At 33.1% G+C, this 23,003-nt stretch overlaps 1 protein-coding gene across 1 annotated transcript; it reads right to left on the minus strand.

The window, feature by feature from the left end:
- Positions 1-1,875: 1,875 nt before the first annotated feature.
- LOC103574300 (uncharacterized) lies at positions 1,876-11,949 on the minus strand. Its single transcript, XM_053740608.1, has 5 exons — positions 11,821-11,949; positions 11,364-11,592; positions 3,726-5,729; positions 2,356-3,548; positions 1,876-2,220 (listed from the first exon to the last, which is right to left on the minus strand). Exons 1-5 carry the CDS (start codon positions 11,947-11,949, stop codon positions 1,876-1,878), a joined length of 3,900 nt encoding a protein of 1,299 aa, XP_053596583.1.
- Positions 11,950-23,003: the final 11,054 nt, after the last annotated feature.

Raw genomic sequence — 23,003 nt, forward strand, 5'->3', positions numbered from 1 at the left:
TAAAAACTTGTGATGATAGAAATAACTATTTCAAGCCGTAAGATAGACGGTGGAGTCATTAAGTCTTCCCAGATGACCATACACATACACCAGACATGGGTTCAATATGCCTGGTTATGTGCCAATAGTTACTTAGTATGTCTATCTAAAATTACTTAATATAATAAATACTTAATATAATAAATAAGTACACTTTTTTATCTTATAATCTATATTATTAAGAGAATAAGAAAAATTTTGTTCCTGCCATATCTATATGATAGAATCGGTTAATGTTATTGAATTTGGTATCGTTAAAAAGTTCTTGACTTGCATTTGTGCCTTATTCATAGTTTATACTTTTTTTCATTGCTAAGTATTAATGTAAATAGATTTATCTATATCATTCGAAGTACGTGAGAAAAAATACCATCGCATTTATTTTCGCGAAATAAATTGATATTTTAATTAGTCTGTCATTAAATATGACTGAATATGACTGAATATATATTATAGCTATATTATTTATATCGCGTTACAAATTCTTGAATTAAATATTTTTTCACTCCCCTCTGAGGAAGGAAGCTTCTCAAAGCCAAAAGATTGTACACAGAACAAAAAGGATTTACTGAAGCAAAAAATCTTAACTCACCTAAAAAAAATTTTGATTTACCTCTAGAAATTTTTTCACATTGTGAATTAGAAATTTACTTAGAACTAGAATAAAAGTACTTGGCACAAAAAAATGTTTGTGTTCAATTCATAATGCATAAAATTTCTTGGTGCAATTAACAATTTTTTTGCGGCAAAAAGTCTTTTTTTTCTGCAGATTTTATAAATACAGAAGTGTTATTTGGACAGTCACGTAGTGATAACAAGTTGCTCGTAATATATTGATACTGGAATTAGTATCGTCTTATTTTAACTTAAAAGATATTATAGAATCTTTTTGAAAGTTAAATGTTCGCGCCTATTTCAAGTAACGACACTAACGCCAAATGACAGTTACTATGGGCATGACATGAGCGCTGCAAGTCAGCTACTCGAAAAAATAAATATCTGGCAACCTTGCAGTCCAGTGGCATAACCTAGCATGATTCGTACAATTTTTAGTATTGCACGACGAACATGTCTTAAAATATTGTCAGATTAAAAGGGACCACAGCAAGAATAGTGTTGCAACTTTTTTTTGCAAGACAAAAAAAAAACTAATCAAAAATGTGAAGATTTATACTTAAAAGAAAGAAGAAAATAGATGAACGTTGTTCAATTAAAATAAATAATGTTTCAATACTCTTTATTAATCAATACTTCAAATAATAATTCGATCATTTTTTCGTTACTCATGTATGATATTCACAAATATGTTTAAATTCGTACTTAACGAGAGACACTTCCATGTCTCTGTATCAAAGTACTACAATTTTTTGAATTTACAGCATAGTTTAAATAACTTTGTCAATTTTTATCATTATTGTATTTATAAGAAAATCAATTTGGTATTCATTGTATATATTTATTGTTTCATATACATTAAATGATTCCTGATTCTGTCTATCATCAATAGTTAGTGATCTTTTCGAATTTATTAAAACTTTATTGATATTCTTTTGATTAGATTTTATGCTTAAATGGATTTCAACTGCCATTACTAATTTTAATCGTCGCCTCATTGTATTTTTAGTAGAATGCGTCTTAAAATGCAATGTGAGACAGAGTATTATTTAATCGCACTTGGGCTTTCTCACTCGGAATTTTTGTTGATTCTGAAAACATATCAGACTTTGATCAAAGTTGTTACTTTTTTTCTGTACATTCCAAACACCATTATCTGTCTTCAAATTCTGCATGTGCCACAGTTTTCATTTCATTATTTATCTCTATATTTGATAACGGTCATAAAGTATCCATACTATTCGGAGTACAATCATCTTCTCTAGAGTATTCATAATCAGCTGATAGCTTATGATAGGGAGTTTGAAGTATCAATAACTGAGAATCAAATTTTTTGTCGACATCTATATTTTTTTTAGGTGATATCATTGAAGCGACTGAAGTGTTTTGTTTATCGACATTTAAATGGTCATCATAAAGATTAGGCGATTTACTTAAATGAACTGCTTCTTGATCGGTTTTACAAGAGTTCAGAGAAAAAATATCCGTGCATATTTTTCGACTAGGTGAAATTTCATCTTCATAGCAAACACGAAACTGATATGAACTTTTCAATAAAATATCATCCTTATTTTTCATTTTATAATTTTTAGAAGTTGTGGCATAATCGTCGTTAAGCTCGAAGTGAGAATCCCACGATTTATTACATCTAGTGTAAAAAAATTGTTTACTCGAAAATTCAAAAGGAATGCTTTTTAATACTTGAACATTATCATGCTCATGGGAAGTGTGAGAAACATCTGGAGATATGTAATTAGATGTTCTTTCGAATTCATCATGATGTTTCACAGCGATTTCTTTTTTAGACCGCGCCGATGATTCTATAATAGGGCTGAGTGGTGACACTGATTCCTGAATCATGTTAGGGAAATTCGATTGCATAGAATCATGTGGTGACATTTTATCCAATTTTTCTAATTCACGATAAATGTCAATATCACTGTTGAAAAATAAATCTTCAGCTCGAGGACATATTGATTCTGTACTATACTCTTTCAATTTATCTATATAATCTGGATACTTTTCAGCATGACTGCAAGTATCTTTGAAGAAGTGGTGATCTCTTTTGTGTTCTAAATTCTCAGAAAATTCTTGGGAAAATTTATTCGATGAGCAGCTACAAATATTCAGAGCTTCTATATCACTAGGGCTTTTTTTAGAAAATTCATTGAAGAGGCATAAATTATTTGGCGATTTTCCCTTGCACTTGTCTATCATCCTTGAGCGTTCCTTATTCATCTTATTATGGATTAAAGGTTCTCTTGAATACAAGAAATCAGTTATTGAGATTCTATCTTCATCAAAATGGCAAAGTTCTTTATCATCATTTACAGAAAGTTGAGAATGTTCGATATTAATTTTTTTATCATATTCAGATTGTCCAATACCACTCATTGAATTGAAATCATTGAAATTAATAGTCGCTAATTCTTCATTTATTTCATACTCGTTTAATCCGATGTGCTCTAAGATTGGGCTAAAAATTTTTGATATTTCCTCATTAATAGGACTGATTGTAATTTCTTGTGATATTTCTTCCAAATCTGGTAGGCATTTCTTAGCCTGGCAACTGAGGATTTTGTGAAGAATTGCTGAATTTTCTTGTATTATTTTCAAAGCTCGATCACAACTATCCCTTCGCCCATTTTGACCCTTTTTTCGTGGTTGAACTTTAGTCCAAACGCCTAATTTACATTCAATTTCACCATTTGAATCCTCAATATCTTTGTTTTTGGTATACTTGATTAGAAAGCTGTCACTCTTTTCATCCATTTGAATTTTCGGTTCAACAACATAACTTTTACTAGGATTGGTTAACACGTGGGAATCCGGAATTTTGACTTCACCTTCAAAGAATTGACAAGCAGAATCATGTATAGAATATTCACACCTCTCTTTGAAAATATTTATATCATTACTTTCATTTGACTTTTTTGTAGATTCGAGAATGTCGGTTTTTTTTTCTGCTATGGATGATTGAGTTTCAGTAAGTTTTAAATTTTCAAAAAAAGTCCTAGAAATGTTTTTAGTTGTCACCGACTCTCGTATTGGAGTAGATATATGCAGCTCACTAAGATTTTTATTACAATGACGATAATTCTGTTCAAATAATTTTGATTCACATAATTGAGGTGATGAATAATCAATTTCTTTTGAATTATTCAAATATTTTGATTGATCGTCAGATTTCATTTGTGAAATAGATACATTATCTGTTAGCCTTTTAAAATTCAAACTATTCATATCTAAGTCCAGAATATTCAATTCTTCGTTTTTTGGTTTTTCACAGTACAACAAATCTACGAATTGAGTTGCAGAAGTATTTGCAAAATCAAAACATTCTGTGCGAAAATCATGGATAGGTTTTGTATCGATAGTTTGTGGGAATGATAGCAACTTGCATCGATCATAAAAATTTGATTGGCTAGACTCTTTTAAACTTGTCGCTCTCGTGGGTAAAATATTTTTAAATTGATTGTTATTCGTTTCCATTTCATTGGCATGATTTGGTGATGGAGATTTCTTAATGGGACCTATAATAGGAAAAAAAGGTGAAATTATACGGCTAGGTTTACATGGAAATTTGCAAAAGTCATTTTGGTGTCTGTAGTGCGCAGCACATTCAATTGTGGTACCTTTTTTTGATGAATGGAGTATGGAGCTGACTAATTTCTCACTATTTTCGGCTACCATATGATTATCTAATGAGTTTCTCAAACATTCAGTTCTGGATTTAATAGGAGAAACGTCAACTTCATGATCGGAAGAATCCAAATTAAAACTAATTGATGAAGTAGATCCATCAATCTTCAATCTAGAGCTATTTTCAAGTAAGCTTGAGTCGAAAGTTAACCTTGAGTGTACATTATCTGACTGAGTCAAGACCAATTGCGATGTATTTAAATTTCCATTTACAGAATAATGTTTCGAGTGATAACAATTTTGTTTCTTTTGTGATTGAGAATTCTTTATAATACAGAAACCATTCGAGTCTGATTTAGCTGATTCTTTAGAATTACAAATTATCTTATTGAGTTTATGGTTATCCTGCTGTCTACCTTCGTCAACATTAAGACAGCAAAAGTGATTAGGAATCATCTCTGGTTCTGCTTGGTTATGTATAAATGTATGCTTTTTTTGTAAAACATCATAACTTATCTGCTCATTAGATTCAGTGATTTTATTTGTCAACAGTTCTAAGTCAGTTAATAGTATCTTTCGATCAACGATAGTTGTTGACATTGGTAAGAAATTTATGGCATCATAATTTGAGTCATCTACTGTATCTTTCATATTTTTTTTTATGTTGGATGATGAATAAGAATCGAATATTAATGCATCATCTTTACTCAGTGTTTTAGGAATGAAAATTCCAGATGAAATACTATCACTTGATAATTCATTATTCACCAAAATAGTTGAGTTTTCGTTTAAAACGTCATTTCTTACTAATGTGTTGCTAATGGAAGGATCTTTAGAACTATCATAATGTTCGTCTATTGAAGTATTATTGTCATTCTCCCGGAAACTAGTTTTGATTGAACTTGAATGATAACAGTTACTGAATTGATCTTCAATATTTTTTGGGACAGATGATTTTGAACATATTATAAAATTTTCATCTTGTAACTTTAGAATTTCATTTTTGTTTTCGTTTCTCAAATTATCTTTATCAATGCACGTATTAATGTCAATTAAATTATTTTCTGCAGAAAGACTTCGGATATTATCGGTAATTTTAATGATGGGTGAAGAGGAACCAGCCTTCAACCATATTTTGTTTTTACATTCGTTTACTTTATCGACCAATAAATCTTTTTTCATACTTGGTTGACAATAAGTTAAAGGACAGTACGTTGGATTATCACTTAACTGTGGATGATTTTCATCAATTAATTCTGCACCGGGGTTGTCTGACAAAGAAGCTTGATCTTCGCTATCACTCGAATGTTCATGTTCGTCACAAAGTTCTGTTGATGTACTATCGCTATCAGTACTCTGTTTTCTGACACATGGAGGACAATTTAAACTTACTTGTAACGGTCGTAAACATTTTGGTTCATTCTCACCTGCACCTGAAAAAGTAACAGATGATTTACTGCTTAAAAAAATGGCTTAATGATTTGTAATAGCAATTCAAAAAAAATAGCATGTACAACAATAAATTAATAATTAATTTTTTGTTTCTAACTTATAATAGACATCAAGATTTAATTAAATTTATTTTGTCGGGATTTATCGAAATTACAACGATTAGATTCTGTTAGCGGAAAATATGAGGTAATAATTTATATAGTATTTGCCAGACAGAGACGCAAATAGTTCCTTCTAATCCGTTATGGATAACCTACGTGCAATTAATTTATTGAAATAATAAATAATGAAAATTACACAAAATATTAATGCTAAAGATGTGCCTGCTTCAGTTTCTCAGGCTAGGCTAGTGTACGATGGGCGTAAGCTTGTTTTTATAAGACAAACAAAAATAATAATCATTCCGGGATTAAATCATGGAACTAAATTTCGAGTGAGAGCTTAAGCCCAAAGCGGAATGACAACCAAAGAAATGTAATAAAATAAAGTTCTACGAGATTATTATCACTAAGAAATATCCAGAAAATAGATAATGGCTATCCATATATAAAAGAAACTAAAGAACACAACTTCAAATTTATCTGTGTTGCAACAATTATTGCATATGGATCGTAATTTGACCATCCATGAATTGAAATTTTCAAATTTAATATAAAATTTTTATAATTTACAGCACATCAAATAAATTTTCTATGTAATATTACATGCTTACACACACACACACACGCGCGCGCGCTTGCGCACGCGCACGCACACATATATGTTATGTATATATACATACATGTTTCAATTAGGGTGTCCATTATTTACCAAATTAGATTTTTTACTTGGCCATGATATAAATCATTTATTTGTGATCAAAAAATAATAAAAAAAAATTAAAAAAGTTTATTCTAATGCCGTTTAAACCTGCCTAAGTAATGATACATTCTCATTTTCGTACAATAAAACAAATTTTATGACTTACTCAAAAATAAGTGCATAGCAATGACTAATATATATTTTCGTAAGAAATTTTCCGCTCTTCAAAAATGATCTCATACTTTTTTTTCGTGAATCCAAATGCTTAAGAGATATTGAAGGTCAAAGTTTGATTTATTTGAAAAAATTGGCGATTTTCCTTGAAATTTAAGAACTCTCCAACACCTCCACATAAAATTAAGCGCTATTAATTTTCATGTACGAAATTTGTCGCTTTTCAAAAAATGTTTCTTACACATTTTCCGTATATCCAACCATTCGAGTGATATCGAAGCTCAAAGTTGATAGATTTAAAAAATAATGTTTTTTGATTAAAATTCTATAACTCTTCAGCAAATGGATATTTACTGAGGTTTCAATAGTTTATTGTAGGAATTTTACCGCCTTATAAAAAACGGTCTCTTTAATTTTTTTGATAAACTCAACCGTTTAAGAGATATTTAAGCTTTAAGTTGATAGAAATTTTTTATATCATCAGAGCAAAATTTTGAGTTGGTTTGTAAAACTTTTCTTTCTACTTAAAGCTTAAATATCTCTTAAATGTTTGAGTTTATCAAAAAAATCAAGAAGCATTTTTTGTAAAACGAAAAATTTCCGACAAAAATATTGCAGAAGCCTGAGTAAGTATCCGTTTGTTGAAGAGTTATAGAATTTTAATCGAAAAATATTATTTTTTAAATCTGTCAACTTTGAGCTCCGATATCACATGACTGGTTGGATTTACAGAAAAATAGTAAGAAACCTTCTTGAAGAGCGATAAATTTCCTACAAGAAAATTTACAGCGTTTATTTTTATTTCTAAGTGTTAGGAAGTTATCAAATTGCAACCCAAAGCGCCAATTTTTTTAAACAAACCAATCATTGACCTTCAATATCTCTTAAACGGTTGGATTCACAAAAAAAACATAAAAGACCTACTTTAGAGAGCAAAAAATTTCCTACAGATTGTCAGCTATCAAAATTATGAACAATGAAATGCTACACCAACAATTAAATATCAATAACCCGACAATGACATTTTTATGAAAAGACGACACTTATCCAGGAACAATCTTTTTTTATTTATTGAAATTATAATATCAAATTTTAAAGTAACACTTTCTTGAAAATTCTTTTTGAAACATTTTTTTTTTTATAAATTACAGTAGAAAGTTCATTATAAAATTAATTAATGATTATTTTAATGTTTCTTTATTAAAATTTGGAAAACATTTCCTACAAACTACAGTTGGTCGTTCTTCCGAAAAAGTATGTATATACAATTAAAATTTTTTTTAAACTTCAAAGAGAGAATTAATTTCAAAATTTTTAAATTAAAAAGTCATTTATTACTCATAGTAGAACAATAAAGATCTACTCTGTCAACGACGTTAAACTTGATAATTCAATATTTTAAGACAAATTTTTTTTTCAATAATAGATATGAAATATTTAAGAAAAACTAAGGAAAAAAGCTCAAATTAATTACATGTTGAACTTTAAACTCAAATAACTTTTATAGGAGTAGACATAGAGAAAAAACATAAGAGACAATTTATTTGGGATGTTCAATTTGCTTCGAAAATATGTATCTCTCACCCTGACATGTTAATTCCAAAATGAGTGGTAAAATTACAAAGTTAAAAATTTTTTTTTTCCATGTTATTTAAACGTAAAATAGAAATTTACGATGAGTAACCTTTTAAAATTGATATTAAAAGCTCCCGTTGTCACAGGCTTCTTTTTTTATATCTAGAAAGATATTTCACTGCGAGTTTGAAAAAAAAAAAAAAAAAAAAATAGTCGATTTTTTTTCAACCGGTCTAGTATATATATATAATAACGTATACTGTACCGAAATTCCGCGACGGAGACGCGGATCAGTTCGATGTATCGTAGGCAGCTACCCACGTGTGATAAATGAACAATATAAATAACAATAAATAATAATAAATACAGAGATAAAATTATAAATAAAATAATAAATTTGCACCAGAAGTAAACAAACAGTAGAATTACAAATAAATAACTGTTGTGCCTGAACCAGCTCCTCAGGCTGGGTTAGTGCACGCAGATGCTAGACCGCTTATGCCAAAACGGACAAAATAACTGTTCAGGGGGAAATCCGAGGGAAAATCCGAGCAAGCCGTTCGTAACGAGGTGGATAAAACGCACTAGAGAAATAATAAAAATGAAATAAATAATGAAAAATTACAGACCCATGATAAATAAGTTTAGGAAAAACGAAATTAAGCAGTAGGAAAGATCCAGAGAAATAAATACTAAACTTTTCCTCGACACCTGTTGATTTCCGAGTTTTAATTTTATAAACAATAGTAAATAATAATTTGTTACAATATTCAGTTTTTTCAAACAATAATACCTGGCTATTTAGCTGAATACAATTCAAAGTATTATAAGTTTCTCCTCTGGGGGTGAAATTTGAACAAAACAATTTCAGTATTAAAAAACAAAATATTCAAACTCATGTTACGTTTTGGGAAATTACCCAAAATTAATTAAAAATCAAAATAATTTTTAGTTATTTAATTTTATCCAGGTTTGGCCTCGTTAGAGTGTCTATAGACCCCTGGTGGGCCGTGGTCGTCGATTATTTTATTAATTATTAATTTTATTTGATTTTCGCGATTTTAAAATATGTTCGCGATCTGGTCTCCATATTATTTATGAGGATGCAGGATTTGAGGAATTCTGGACAGCCGGTGGCAGTGTCCAGGACTGGATAAATTATTGGGCAGCCGGTATCAGCGCCCAAAATTTAATTGATGATTTTTGGATTATTGGGCTGCCGGTAGCAGCGCCCAAAATAACCATGGAGTTGTAGGGTATTGGGCTGCCTAATGGCAGCCCAAAATAAGGTTGGATTAATTTAGGATTAATTGTAATTTATTAAGGCTAGAGAGCAGAGGTTCGAGCTCCATGAGCTCTCTCGAAGGACTGACTATTTCGTCATTATAAAAATATAATAAAGCCAACAGAGTTGACAAAATGTTGACACTGCATCTCAGGTTCCCTGTGAGAGAATCGTCGTAGCCCGGGTCTCATGCATCGTCATCTGTTTTGCCTACCCGCGAGCCACGGCGACTCTCTTATCATAACCGATTTCCGTTTCATTGTATAAAATTATTTAATTAAAAATAATTAATTTAATTTAATCAATAAAATATTACGGGAACGTAACACCTCCCGACTTAAGCAGGTCGCAGCGTTTTAAATGAATAACGCTACGACTGAAAATGAAATTCATGACTCGATATAATCCAAACAGAAGGTGTTATTGACCCTATATAAGCTCAAATTGAATGTATGAATGAATCTATATAAACTAAAAATAAATGTTTCAATGACTCTATATAAACCCAAAAATTAAAATTTATTCTGAATATAGTAAAGAAGTTCTTAGCAGTAAAATTTTAACCTAAACCTGAGACACAACGTTTATAATGTTACTTAAACTTAGTAATATGAAATTAAACGTTAGTATCTAGTAATTTAATTACCTCCCGACTCGGTCGTTTGGTATTATTGGAATGATTAATTCTAAATATATTTTGTACAGATATACTTCCGCTTTGCGGTAATTTATAAATTACGTAAGAAGTAACTGCTCAAGTCGAAATTCATAATGAAAAATGAGGTAGCTACCTCCCGACTTAAGTCAGTTACTATTTCTAATTTAAAATATAGTATAAATTTTAATTAATTTAAAGAAAAAATTTTCATTTAACTGATTAAATTCGGCGGTCAATATAATAACTGTGATTGATTGGATCGGCTGACTATTATCCTAATCTTCATTTCTTGAGATCGAAGCCCTGATTCCTCGTTGACTCGGCGACGACCTTTAAGGTGTTGATTAACGTAGTTGAACTCGACATTCCAACTGTTTCTGCTAAACAGTGGAAGTCTTCAAAATTAATAAAAATAGATAACTCGACGTGTATAAATTTGATATTTATACACGTGAGTAAACCGATTGTAGGTGACTTGACATCATACGTAGAGCTGGAAGCACCATTGCTGATTATTTTGGAGAATTCATTTTTCACACCACGATGTTCTTCCGTCAGGCTCTGATGGTGATATTCAAAATTTGCCTAATCAACCTTAACGTTAAATAATCTTTCGATTTCTTTATATTTAATAAGATCGAAAATAAATCGTTAATGTCCAATCTCTTCCGATCCAAATTAGCGCTTATTTTTAAGTATATAATATTCTTATTGTCAGATTTAATCTCCAATAATTTATATTTATCCGGAGGTTCTTTCAATTTTATCTTAAATACATCTTTCTTAAATGCAGTCATGTTGAAACAAAATCGTAAACAATTTTTCATCATTATTGATAGGTCAAACATACCTTTAATATAAAACATAATGTAAAATATATTTCTTATAAAGTCTGAGCCTGAAAACGTAGAACCACTAAATTTATTTATTCCTTTATTACAATAATGCTTATAAAGATTTTGTTGCCTTTTATTTGTGGATTATTTCCTTTTGAAACAACCCACGCTGGCGAATAAATTTTTGAGCCCAATGATTGACCGTAATTATTTTTTTCTTTACTCTTCACTGAGCAGTAAGGTAGTTCTTTTTTCAGATTCACGAACTCAAGGCGGTCATTTTTACCCATATGCTCGATATCGAAGACTCCACTGGCTCGGATCGGCATAATTTCATTTTCCGTGGTTGCGAGAACAATAAGCTCGCCAACCCGGCTATTTGAATTTTCGGCTCTCAATAAACCTTGAGCAGTCCGAACAATACGAGCTCCTGACGTAGCCAATACAGGCAGCTCCCTTTCGACATACGCGTGATTCGAATCATTACCATTTAAACAATTAAAGTCAATCATCGGCTTCAAATCACATGAAATTCTATTTAAATTATTTTTAAATGGAACGTTTTCAGGCACAAATGTATTTGAGTTTAATTATGTCTTATGGACAGTATTGACTCTACTAGATCCATTTGATCTATTGAAAATTCCGGAATGAGTTTTTGAATTTAAATTTTTCCGAAATTCCCTTATCGCAGCCTCGTTTAAAAGACGGGCTTTTAGTTTTGTAGATTCCGATTCTACTACCGGTAAAGTTCTACATCGGCTCGATTCCTGTTCCCGAAACGCAAGTAATCGAGCGCGTAAACGATTTTGTTTTTCCATTACTGTTTGGAGTTCCGTCTCCGATATCGGAACATTTAATTGATAGTTCATTGCGAATATTTACTACATATTCCAATGTAAATTATTATAAGCATACTTATTTATGCACATTTCTGAAATATTTTATAACAAGGTGTTGTCGTGAGTCATTACCGGAAACATTTCGCTATTTAATAATTTCCTATTAATAACCGGTGGTCGGCAAATATTTCAATTATGCTAAAAAAATTACTTGAGATCAGCTTTGAGACCTGATCGTGATATAACGACTACGTCTTGGTTTCACAATATACCTGGACATACTCTTCGTCAAATCAGCGACGAGAATCTCAACTGATCCCAAAAGAAACTAAAATGATTGCTAAAGAAACAATAATTAAAATATTTACCCAAAATATCTACGCAGTATTTTCCGCATAATAATAAAATAATTTTTATCACCTAATATATTCAAATATACTCGCGAAAACACCTTTACAGTTCCGTAGCAACAATTTTAACTATATTTTCAAGTATAAAAATAATTAATTCATAGAGATTAATTTAAATAAAATAAAACAATTCTCAAAGCATAATCGTTAGTTTAAATTAAAATGTTCTTTGTAATTCGTCCAGCGGTCATTTAGTAATTAATAAGTTCAATATAATGAAGAACTGTTTCTGCACACTACTCGCGAGAAATTCTTGAAAGTCCGTAGCAACATTTTTAGTTTACAAATCCGTAGTTTTGAATTATTTTCAATTATAATATTTATAATAGTGATTTGTCTAGCGGTCAAATAGTTCTAAAAAAATAAAAAATATTTTTCACATATAAAATTTATAGTTTAATAATATCGCGTGGATATTACTATAAACTCGCGATAAATTAGTTTAAATTCCGTAGCAACACTTTTAAAATATTTTCACTTATATATATATATATATATATATATATATATATATATATATATATATATATATATTTTGTAGTTACTGCACGTACATCTTCCAACGGCAATCAGTTACCAACGTGTAAATTAAAACGTATTTTTAATAAGAATAATCTTACTTTTGGTGAGTTTGTAGATTGGTCCATTGGTCTAGCTTATCAAAATGAAAATTTAACAGCATCACGGCAGGTTAGACCTTTAAACAGTTAGTTGATGACTGTGATGTTACACTAAGGTAACAAACTCTTAATGTTGATGATAGTCCAGCAGTTAAATATTTAAACTGCTTGAATTTTAGTTTTTACAATTCAGACACATTCTAAAACTGACATCCACTTAAAAATTTATTTTATAAAACTTTTCTTTTTACACGTTTAGTTTCATCAATCACCTATGAATAGTCACCTGATTACTAAAATCATTATAAACGTCAGCTTTTCATTTATTTTCGCTAACAAATGTCACTTCACAAATATTTTAGTTATAAATGAATTTAAATATTAGTTTCAACTCACTTCACCAAAATTTAAATACTATGAAGATCACGAATAAACATAACTGTACGTTCGTGAATTGTAATTGAAAAATTAACTTTCACATATCATCACAAATCATCGCAGGCCACAAAGTTTCAATTTAATAATTACAAATAATCTAAGACCATCCTGGTCACAGCACCACTGTTACGTTTTGGGAAATTACCCAAAATTAATTAAAAATCAAAATAATTTTTAGTTATTTAATTTTATCCAGGTTTGGCCTCGTTAGAGTGTCTATAGACCCCTGGTGGGCCGTGGTCGTCGATTATTTTATTAATTATTAATTTAATTTGATTTTCGCGATTTTAAAATATGTTCGCGATCTGGTCTTCATATTATTTATGAGGATGCAGGATTTGAGGAATTCTGGACAGCCGGTGGCAGTGTCCAGGACTGGATAAATTATTGGGCAGCCGGTATCAGCGCCCAAAATTTAATTGATGATTTTTGGATTATTGGGCTGCCTAATGGCAGCCCAAAATAAGGTTGGATTAATTTAGGATTAATTGTAATTTATTAAGGCTAGAGAGCAGAGGTTCGAGCTCCATGAGCTCTCTCGAAGGACTGACTATTTCGTCATTATAAAAATATAATAAAGCCAACAGAGTTGACAAAATGTTGACACTGCATCTCAGGTTCCCTGTGAGAGAATCGTCGTAGCCCGGGTCTCATGCATCGTCATCTGTTTTGCCTACCCGCGAGCCACGGCGACTCTCTTATCATAACCGATTTCCGTTTCATTGTATAAAATTATTTAATTAAAAATAATTAATTTAATTTAATCAATAAAATATTACGGGAACGTAACACTCAACATAAGAAAAATAAATATAATTTAATTTTATTAATAATGTTATAACTGGGTACCCCTCGGCTTCAATGGTCTCGAAGACGAGGCTTACGAGGTCACGAGAGACCTTATTTTTAAAGGCGCCACTGAAAGTGAAGGGCTGCACGATCCCTCGGAAATCGTATGCTAGGCAGTAACAATGGAGAGACTTGAGAATGCTCCAAGGATGAGTTCAAAATTTCCTTACCGTGGCTGGACCACACATCTGCAGAGCTGGGGTTCTTATGTGAATAATTTATTCCCTTAATGAGCGGTCGGTAAGACTCAGCGTCATTAATCGATTTAGAATAATTACTTTAATTAATTTATATATATATATATAAAATTTTATTTATAACAAACATGTGGCAAAACAAATATGCTTTCTAATTGTATGTCAAATTTTCTTAACAATAATAGATTTTCATTAAGTTTACCCGACAATATACACGAATGTTAATATTTATCTTGGTTGTAATTTAATGTAAAGTTCCTTCTGTCATAACAACAAATTTGATCTCCTTCATATATAACAAATTTTGCTGGCGAGAAAATTTCTTAATTATACACACTCACACACACTTATCAATTTTTGCTTTAATACGCCGATTAGTTCGTGGTACAATCATTCCATACCTGGTCTTATTTTACTGATACAAATTTTCACTAAGCCAAGTTTTCCCTTAGTGCGGTCTGTGAGACTCAGCACCAAGGTCACTGTACCTAGCGAGATTGTACGCTAGGCTGGACTTGATACCCGGTAGAGAGACGGTCTGTAGACTCAGAATCTCTACGAATTTCCAGCTAGTCAATCTACCTAAGTTTTAATTATGACTAAATATAGATTTTATTAATAAATTTATAAGTGGTCGGTTAGACTCAACTATATAAATTTATTAATACTGCGCTACCTGAATCAAGTATACAAAATGGCGTCCGAACGCTCTCGAACCCACGCCACGATAAACCAATAATTTAAAATTTCATTTTACTTAGACATAAAAATTTTTAAATTTCAATATAAGCAGATATTAACTTTTGCGCGATAAATCAAATAATTTTTTAGTATGGCCTTGATAAAATTACCGAATTTACCCATGATGGAGATGACGACGCCATGATATGGGAGGAGGTACGCCGCCAAAACTTTTGCTGCAGGATCCTGTAGCTAGCCTCTTTTCCCTCTGCTTCTACTAATTTAAAATGATAAGGTTAATTACGCGGTTGCCAAACTCAGCGTAATTTGTTTTTTAATTTTCTCGAGATAAAAATTTTCAATAGCTACGGCCACTGTGGACTGTAGACTGGTGTCCGGGGTCAAGCTCAGACTCACTGTTTATTTTTGAATATTTAGAAAACACACAGGGTCTTCCTGACTCACCGTCGATCTTATTCTGATGTAGTTAATTGAAAAAACGTTTGTTTCTCTTTTAACGATAATTTATATTTCTCAATTTTGGGGTCTCACGACTCACCAAGACTTTATTAATTGAACTTATTTTTTTTAGAAACAACTGTTCTAAATTAGCTCCAGGCAGAGAATGCCGCTGCAGTCTAGCTCCGTGTGCTGCGAAGCCGGCAGTTCCCCCTCTCAATCCATTCCAGGCTCGTGCCACCAAGATTTTCTTGAAATTTTATCGCACTAAAAACGGCGGGACTCGGGGCCCTCGTAGAGTACCCGCTCGTCGCACGGCCCGACGTGTCAGCCAATTAGTGAAGACCGAGGATCGATTATCAGCGGCGTGGGGACAACGATGGTGCGTGGGCCGAGAGCGCAGTCGAACGCAAAAATTCAAATTTATAAATAAAATTTACAATTAAATAATTTTATTTAATTAAATTCCTGTTCTATAATGTTATAATGTTATAATGTCAATCTTCAATATTAAACAAAAGAAATAATTATTTCATTTAAATTTGTGTAAATAATAAATAATCACAATATATTTATTATATTTTATCTCTCAACACTTGTGAGAGGGAGAGAAAGATACGGAAATTATTTTCACTCACACTTAAATAATAAGTTTTTCTTTCTATAAATAAGTAATAATATTAACAATGAGTGCAATAATAATTTTGACCGCTGGGGTACACAAAATAAACTCAAATGAAGTCAATTTATTGTTTCAATGATATAGATAATAATTAACAATATCCAATAAATATTTTAAATAAAGATATAATAATTTAGATAACTCGGGAATTTTTCACCCGAATGATGATGTCAGTACTTGAGGAATTTGCTCAACTACTGTAAATGCACTGTAGATATATATGTGTATGTCTATAACTATATATCATGCTTCACCAACATCGTGTGTATATATATATATATTGTGACGTTACATTGCCGAGGAGATGGAGTAGAAAGGGAGCAAACGTGAGTCTATGTGTTAGAGAGAGAAAGTTAGTACGTATGCCGGGCTGAGTGTAGGAGATAGTGAGTTGAGAGTATAGGGTATGTGTGTGTGTGGTGAAGTAACTCTGTTGAGAGTATGAGTACGTGTACGGTTTGTGGTATGTCTTGGAGTGTCTGTGTGGTTGAGCGTGGATTCAACGAGGAAGGTCTAGCTGTGTTGCGGATAGTGGCTAAAATACCGTGCCTCCTGACCAGTGATGATGACTAGGCCTAGGCTTAGCCCTCGGGGTTGACGTGGTGATCGCGGAGGAGTGACTGAAATGTCGCCGCCCCTGCAAGTTGGTACCCGGAGTTAGCTGGGGTACGTTTACGTTTATTTAGGGATGGCAGGCCTCGTTTGCAATGCTCGAGGAAGCCAAAGATTCGCTAGCTCCGGATATCACGGGGAGTGATACCGCGGGAAGGCTCGCGAGTCCAAGGCTTGAATGCGGTGGGGGAAGAATGGACGGAGAAGCAAGAATGTGAGAGTGACTGGAAATAGTAGAGTGTAGACATGAGTAGAGTAGGAGACGAGAGAACAGTAGTTGAGAACTGACCATGGTGTCCGAGAGTTGGATTTTGGAGTCGCTCGAGCGCGAGTCGACCCAGTAGTCGAGTTTGGAGTCTTGGAGCGAGTGGTTGTGAGTCGGAGAGCACCAAAGGTAGGCCTCGACCACACCCTTGGCTGATGTCGTTGGAGCTTGTTGTTTTGGAGCCGTTTGTCGTGAATTCGCCGTCTTGAGTCACCGCATTATTTATTTTCATTTTATTATTATCTAGAATTGTGTTAAGTTTTGTGATTCGTCGTCCACGAGGGGTTCCCGATGTCATACTCAGGTATTTATTTGGCTGATGGACCGAGAGTACTCGACCGCGAGCCACTTGGGCCATTCGCGTCGCTCTCGCGTCCTCTTTACGATATTTTATGTAGTTTTCTTTTCTTTATTTTGCTTAATTTAATTTTAATTAATCGGCTTCTTCCACGTAGAAAAAACCGCGACCCTCTCTTCACAACCTAGCATACTGAGCGCACCAGGACATGCCGCTACCTCCGTTCATTTCTCTCATTTTACGAAGGATTTAGATATTAGGTTTTAATTTACGTGTACGTTTAGACCGGTTGCCGATACCGGGGACATAAAGGTCGGCTGGCGCCCGTCAGGATCTAGAGGAAAGGAGAGGAGTGATCAGTGGGCGAAGTGTAACGTAGCCCGATTTGTGTATTTTGAGTTTGAGTATTTGAGTAAGTTCATTGAATAAGATTTATGTGTAATCCGTTCAAGTTTAATCGAGTTATTTAAGTAAAAGAATTACGTTACCATAAATATATAGATATATTAGGGTGATTCATTTCCGCAATAGTTTTTTTTTATATGCTCAAGCGAAATCTCAATCGTCATCAAAAACAAAAATCTCTCACCAAATATGAGCTCTTAATTCCAATGCTAAGTACTTACTATTTCAATTTGATTTTTTCCCATTTAAAATTCACGTAAATTGAATTACTTTTTTTTTTAACTTTCTAATACTCAGCTATATTTCATAATATCAACGCGGTTTTAGTCGAAAATTGTAGGGAATTCGCTGTTTTTCAAAAGTGCCTATAGTTACTTAGCTGTTATTCCAGCGGTTTCACTTGTGTTTGTTGCGGAACTCATTTTTCCTATGAAATTGATCTTTATTGGCTTGCAGAACGCAAACCACTGAAAGTACACCAAAAATGCTACAGAAAATTTTATAGGAAATTTTATTCCTGTAAAAAAAATCTTATCAGCTAAGTCGCTAAAGTCCATAGTTACCGAGTTATAATCATTTATGCATGTACTATTTACTTATTTAACATTTTTATTTTTATCCCATCTAGTATATCCAGTATTAATTATTTTAAATCATGTTGATGTCGAGAACATACCCCAATTATCGATTTTTCCATTACCCGGCGGTTAATATTTTTCTCAAACATCAAATGATATCAAATAATCGGATGACAAGTTTAATAAAAATCGGATGATAAACAATATTTAAGGCATAATATCCTGACGAATTATGCATCCCTAATGTTTCAAAACCATAAACAAAAACTTAAAACTAACAAAAATCAATTGTGTATATTTTTAAATTATAAATTAAAATTATTTCACACACGTTCTCACTCAAACGTTGCACGTATGCGCTAGTTTGTGAACGGACTGCTGTCTCTCAACCGGCGGAATGGCAGGATGCACTCGTAACGATTCAAATTCAAACTTACAATCAAAATATTTAAAGTTACAACTAATGAAAATTAAATAGTTTGAATCGTTACGTGGAACCTCCCCTCCCTCCGCCAAGCCAAGTTTTGCCTCTAAATTACCGGCGAGACCCTGCATTCCTTTCGCCGGCACAAATACCTGAAAACTTAAATTCAACATTTATACCTGGATCTTTTTGCCGGGTATATATAAAAACGAAATAATACATCAATAGTAAATTATCATCTCAAAAAAACTTGAACGAAATTTCTACCAACCAGTCACTTACCGACTTGCTCAAACCAGATGATGGAGAGAAAGGGGCATTGTTGAATCAAATAAACGGGTCACGCAGCAATTGATGGGTTGCGTCTATTGATTAGGTTTTAATGAACCTGGGCGTCTTACAGCAAGTAACATAAAAAATAAATACATAAAACTACATATTAATATAGCACTCGTGCTGTATGAGTAAGGAAAGAAATACAATGCGAGTATCTCCGTGTGCCGTTCTCGCGAGATCTGCTAAGCCTCTAGTTGGGCCACCTTCGGGTCGCTCGGGCCCATTTGATTCAGGCAATACACCCTCCGCATACGCTCGTCAGTAGTTAGCTATCCTAACTATGGAATCAAACTTAGTTGGTCACCTATATCGCCGTGACTGTTTGGACAAGCTCCTTGTTTCTGTCACTGCGTACAACCCATGCAGCGGTCGGTCGCTGCCAAGTAGAGTCTGCCATGGGCCCTTTGGCATTTACCGGTGTAGAAACACAAACACTTCTCACAGAAGGGGCGGTCCTCCAGGAGTTGGTTTGTACACAACCTAGCCGGGTGTCAGTTTGTCCACACCTAGCGCATCCAGGTCTAAGGTTAGCTCAGCGCGTCGGTTGGCTCTTCAACCCTCTAATCTTCCACTGCAACAGTAGTCTGAGGTGCGCCTTCCAAGTAGCGGACCCCCGGGGTATCATGCCGATACCGTATTTTTCGTGGTACGTCTGTATGTACCGCATGGTCTCCTTTTTAGTCAGCGACATTCCTATATAATGATCAATTATTACATTAATTCCCCTGGGATAAAATATAAAAGAATGTTCAAGCGACAGTAGTAGTTGTAGACAGCAATAGAATAGTAGTAACAGACAGCAATAGCAAGAGATAGCGTTAGATAAGCACAGATAAATCAAGTAGGAGTTATAGATAGAACAGGTAATCATGCGATTGCGTCAGCCTGTCTCTGACGGACTTTCTCAGCTCTTTTAACTAATTTTAAAAATTTGACGTGGCTGCGTCCGATATATTTGCCCTCGGGGGTCTCCATTTCAACAATATCTGGAGTTACCACTTTCGAGATGACAAATGGACCCGCATATCGAGGTGCTAGCTTACCCACAACCTGCTCACTCTTTTTTCATAAGACGTGAGTAGGTTTATAGACTTGATCGCCTATCTTAAACAAAATATTACGTCGTTTATTGTTATAATAAGCCGCGAATCGTTCGGATGATCGTCGAATACGTTGGTTCTCAATATCACGTAATTCTAACATACGATCTATACGTTGAATCCAGCCACTGCGGTCAACGTTATTATCAATAACGACATTATTATCATCTGCAATTCGACAATTAAAGATGGGAAATGGATCACGGATCAAATTCAAATACGCGGGACTCATACCGAGTAATTCATGTATCGCAGTATTGTATGAACACTAGAATTCGTGGATGTTTACTTCCCAGTCACGATGATCATCACCTAAGTAACTCATGATCAATGGTTTTCAGATTACGGTTGACTCTTTCAACCGGGTTAGCTTGGGCATGGCACGGGGGTGTGGTTGTATGTTGAAGACCACAATCTTGAATGTCAAGGACATCTCGGTTTAAATACTCGCGTCCGTTGTCGGTCCAAAACACGCGCGGAACGCCCCAACGGTTAATTATGAACTGTCGAAAACTCTTTGCAACAGTTTTACCGTTTGCAGCTCGAACTGGAACACACCCTATCCACCGCGTGTATAAATCTTCAAAAACAAGCAGATATGAATAACCCGAACGAGACCGCGTAAACTACATCGTATCAGCTGCTACGACTTCCCAAGGCTCACTTGGTATCCTTGGCGTTATAAAACCGACAGGCATCCGCTGAACCGGTTGCGACTCAAGACATCGTTCACAACTATTGACGTAACTCTGTATATCCCGAAACATTCCAGGCCAATAATATCTCAATAATGCCCGTGGGTATATCTTCTAGACACCCAAGTGAGCAGATTGTGGATAATCGTGGACTTCTTCGAGTAAGCGTTCTCGTCGATCAACTGGTACGACTAATTTCCAGTCGTTATCTCCTTCCCCAAGGATTTGTCTCATCGAATCAGGCCTTCGTCGATACAGTCTATCATTCTCGTAATAGTAGTCGAGTAGAGCCTCAGGATCAGCAGTCAACAAACGGCATTTTTCTTTGTACCATTCATCATTTCCAGCTTCACTAAGCGCGTTAACTTGACTCATGACAGGCTCCTGGTCCTCGTACACGAGAGGGCATCCAGGGCTTTATTTTCTACCCCTTTCCGGTACTCGATCTTCATATCGTACTCAGAGAGCTCCATAGCCCAGCGGGCTAATACGTATATATACATATATATATTGTAACGAATGTGAAACTGATGTTTTAAAATATTTGAATAGCTAGAAAACAAATGAGTTCTTCTCTTGTTTTCATAGATGCGCGACTAAGTCAGTTAGTCTTATATTGACATCTTGACAGCAAACATCTGTACATCAATAAACTATATATCTCTTTGCTTTCTTTTACTGCTGTTAGTTGTGGTGTTATTATTTCTAATATGAGTGTGTTATCATTGTAGTGCATAAGCAATATTCATTATGAGTTGAAATACTACAATTTGGTGTCAGAAGTGGGATAAATGCGCGTAACCTTCGTGTATCGTGTGAATTTACAAATATTAAATTAAAATAAAAATATCTGTCAAAATATCGTGATGCAACGGGAAAGGCAAAGATTAAAAAGAAAATGATCGTGATTCGTTTGATGTTACTAAAGACGCAAATAATAATAAATGCAGTAATCAATTGAACAAGTTTGGTGAAAAAAATCTTTATTAATTTGTGCTTAAGTGCTTGTGTTAATTAAAATAAATTTTGTGATGAATTAAATAAGTCTTATGAATATTAAAGTGCGCGTAGTAATATAAATAAAGTCGATGAGAAATTACAAGTTCTGTGGATATATGTTATAGTGTTAAGGTTCGCGTAGTAATATGAATAAATTCGGTGATGATTTAAATAAGTTTTGTGGATATGTTTTATAATATAGATTTAAGTGCGTGTAATGATTTAAATGAATTAAATGATTAATTAATTAAGTTTTGTGAAAATATTTTTCTCAATCGTTGTCAAAGTGAGTATTTGAATTTACTTGTGTGATATACTACATTTAAAAAAAAAAAAAGAAAAACTTCGTGATTAATAAATTAGTGTCGTGGAAATATTTTTATTAATTTATCCAAAGTGCGGGTGTGAGTAATTACGTGTGTTATAAAAATATTAAATAATAGTGATCGGAACATCGAACGCCGGATAACGTTATTATTAAAAAAAAAAAACAGTGAAGCCGGAAAAATATTTTCTTAGCATCAATTGAGAAATTAGAGTTGAATTTATGGACAATTAAGAATTCGGAAAGGATTATTTGGTGACGTATCATTATTTAATAATAATAGTTATGTAAAATTAAAAATAAAAGTATCATCATTTCGTCGGACACAAATTAACTAAAAATATCGTGATATCTAACCGCTTTTTTTGTTTTGTAATCCTTTAACGTGATTAATAAACCGGGCGTATTTAATGATTTTGAGTTAAAGAACGATCGATAAAAAAAAAAATAAATTTTGCATAGATAGTTAATTTGAAAATAGTCTTTTCATTGTCCTATCGGGGCTGTGTAATACTTCAAGTATTTTATTGAGTCAATGAATATAAATTTAGACGCATGAATAAGCAATTTAGTAAAACTACTGAGATTACTATCATGATTTATATTTAAAAAAAAAAGTGAATATTAACAAAAATAATTTAAAATTTTGTTTGCTTCAATGCGATTGGGAAGGTCCTTATGAAATTAAAAATAAATTGAATGATGTAGTTT

Source organism: Microplitis demolitor, chromosome 1, assembly GCF_026212275.2.
Source record: "Microplitis demolitor isolate Queensland-Clemson2020A chromosome 1, iyMicDemo2.1a, whole genome shotgun sequence".
NCBI classification, from domain to species: domain Eukaryota; kingdom Metazoa; phylum Arthropoda; class Insecta; order Hymenoptera; family Braconidae; genus Microplitis; species Microplitis demolitor.

Coding starts and splice junctions, on each gene's coding strand:
- LOC103574300 (XM_053740608.1), bottom strand. CDS start 11,949: ATGAACTATCAATTAAATGTTCCGATATCGGAGACGGAACTCCAAACA. Junction 11,593..11,820: donor GCCGATGTAGAACTTTACCG/GTAGTAGAATCG, acceptor TGTGATTTGAAG/CCGATGATTGACTTTAATTG. Junction 2,221..2,355: donor ATGAGCATGATAATGTTCAA/GTATTAAAAAGC, acceptor ATGAAAAATAAG/GATGATATTTTATTGAAAAG.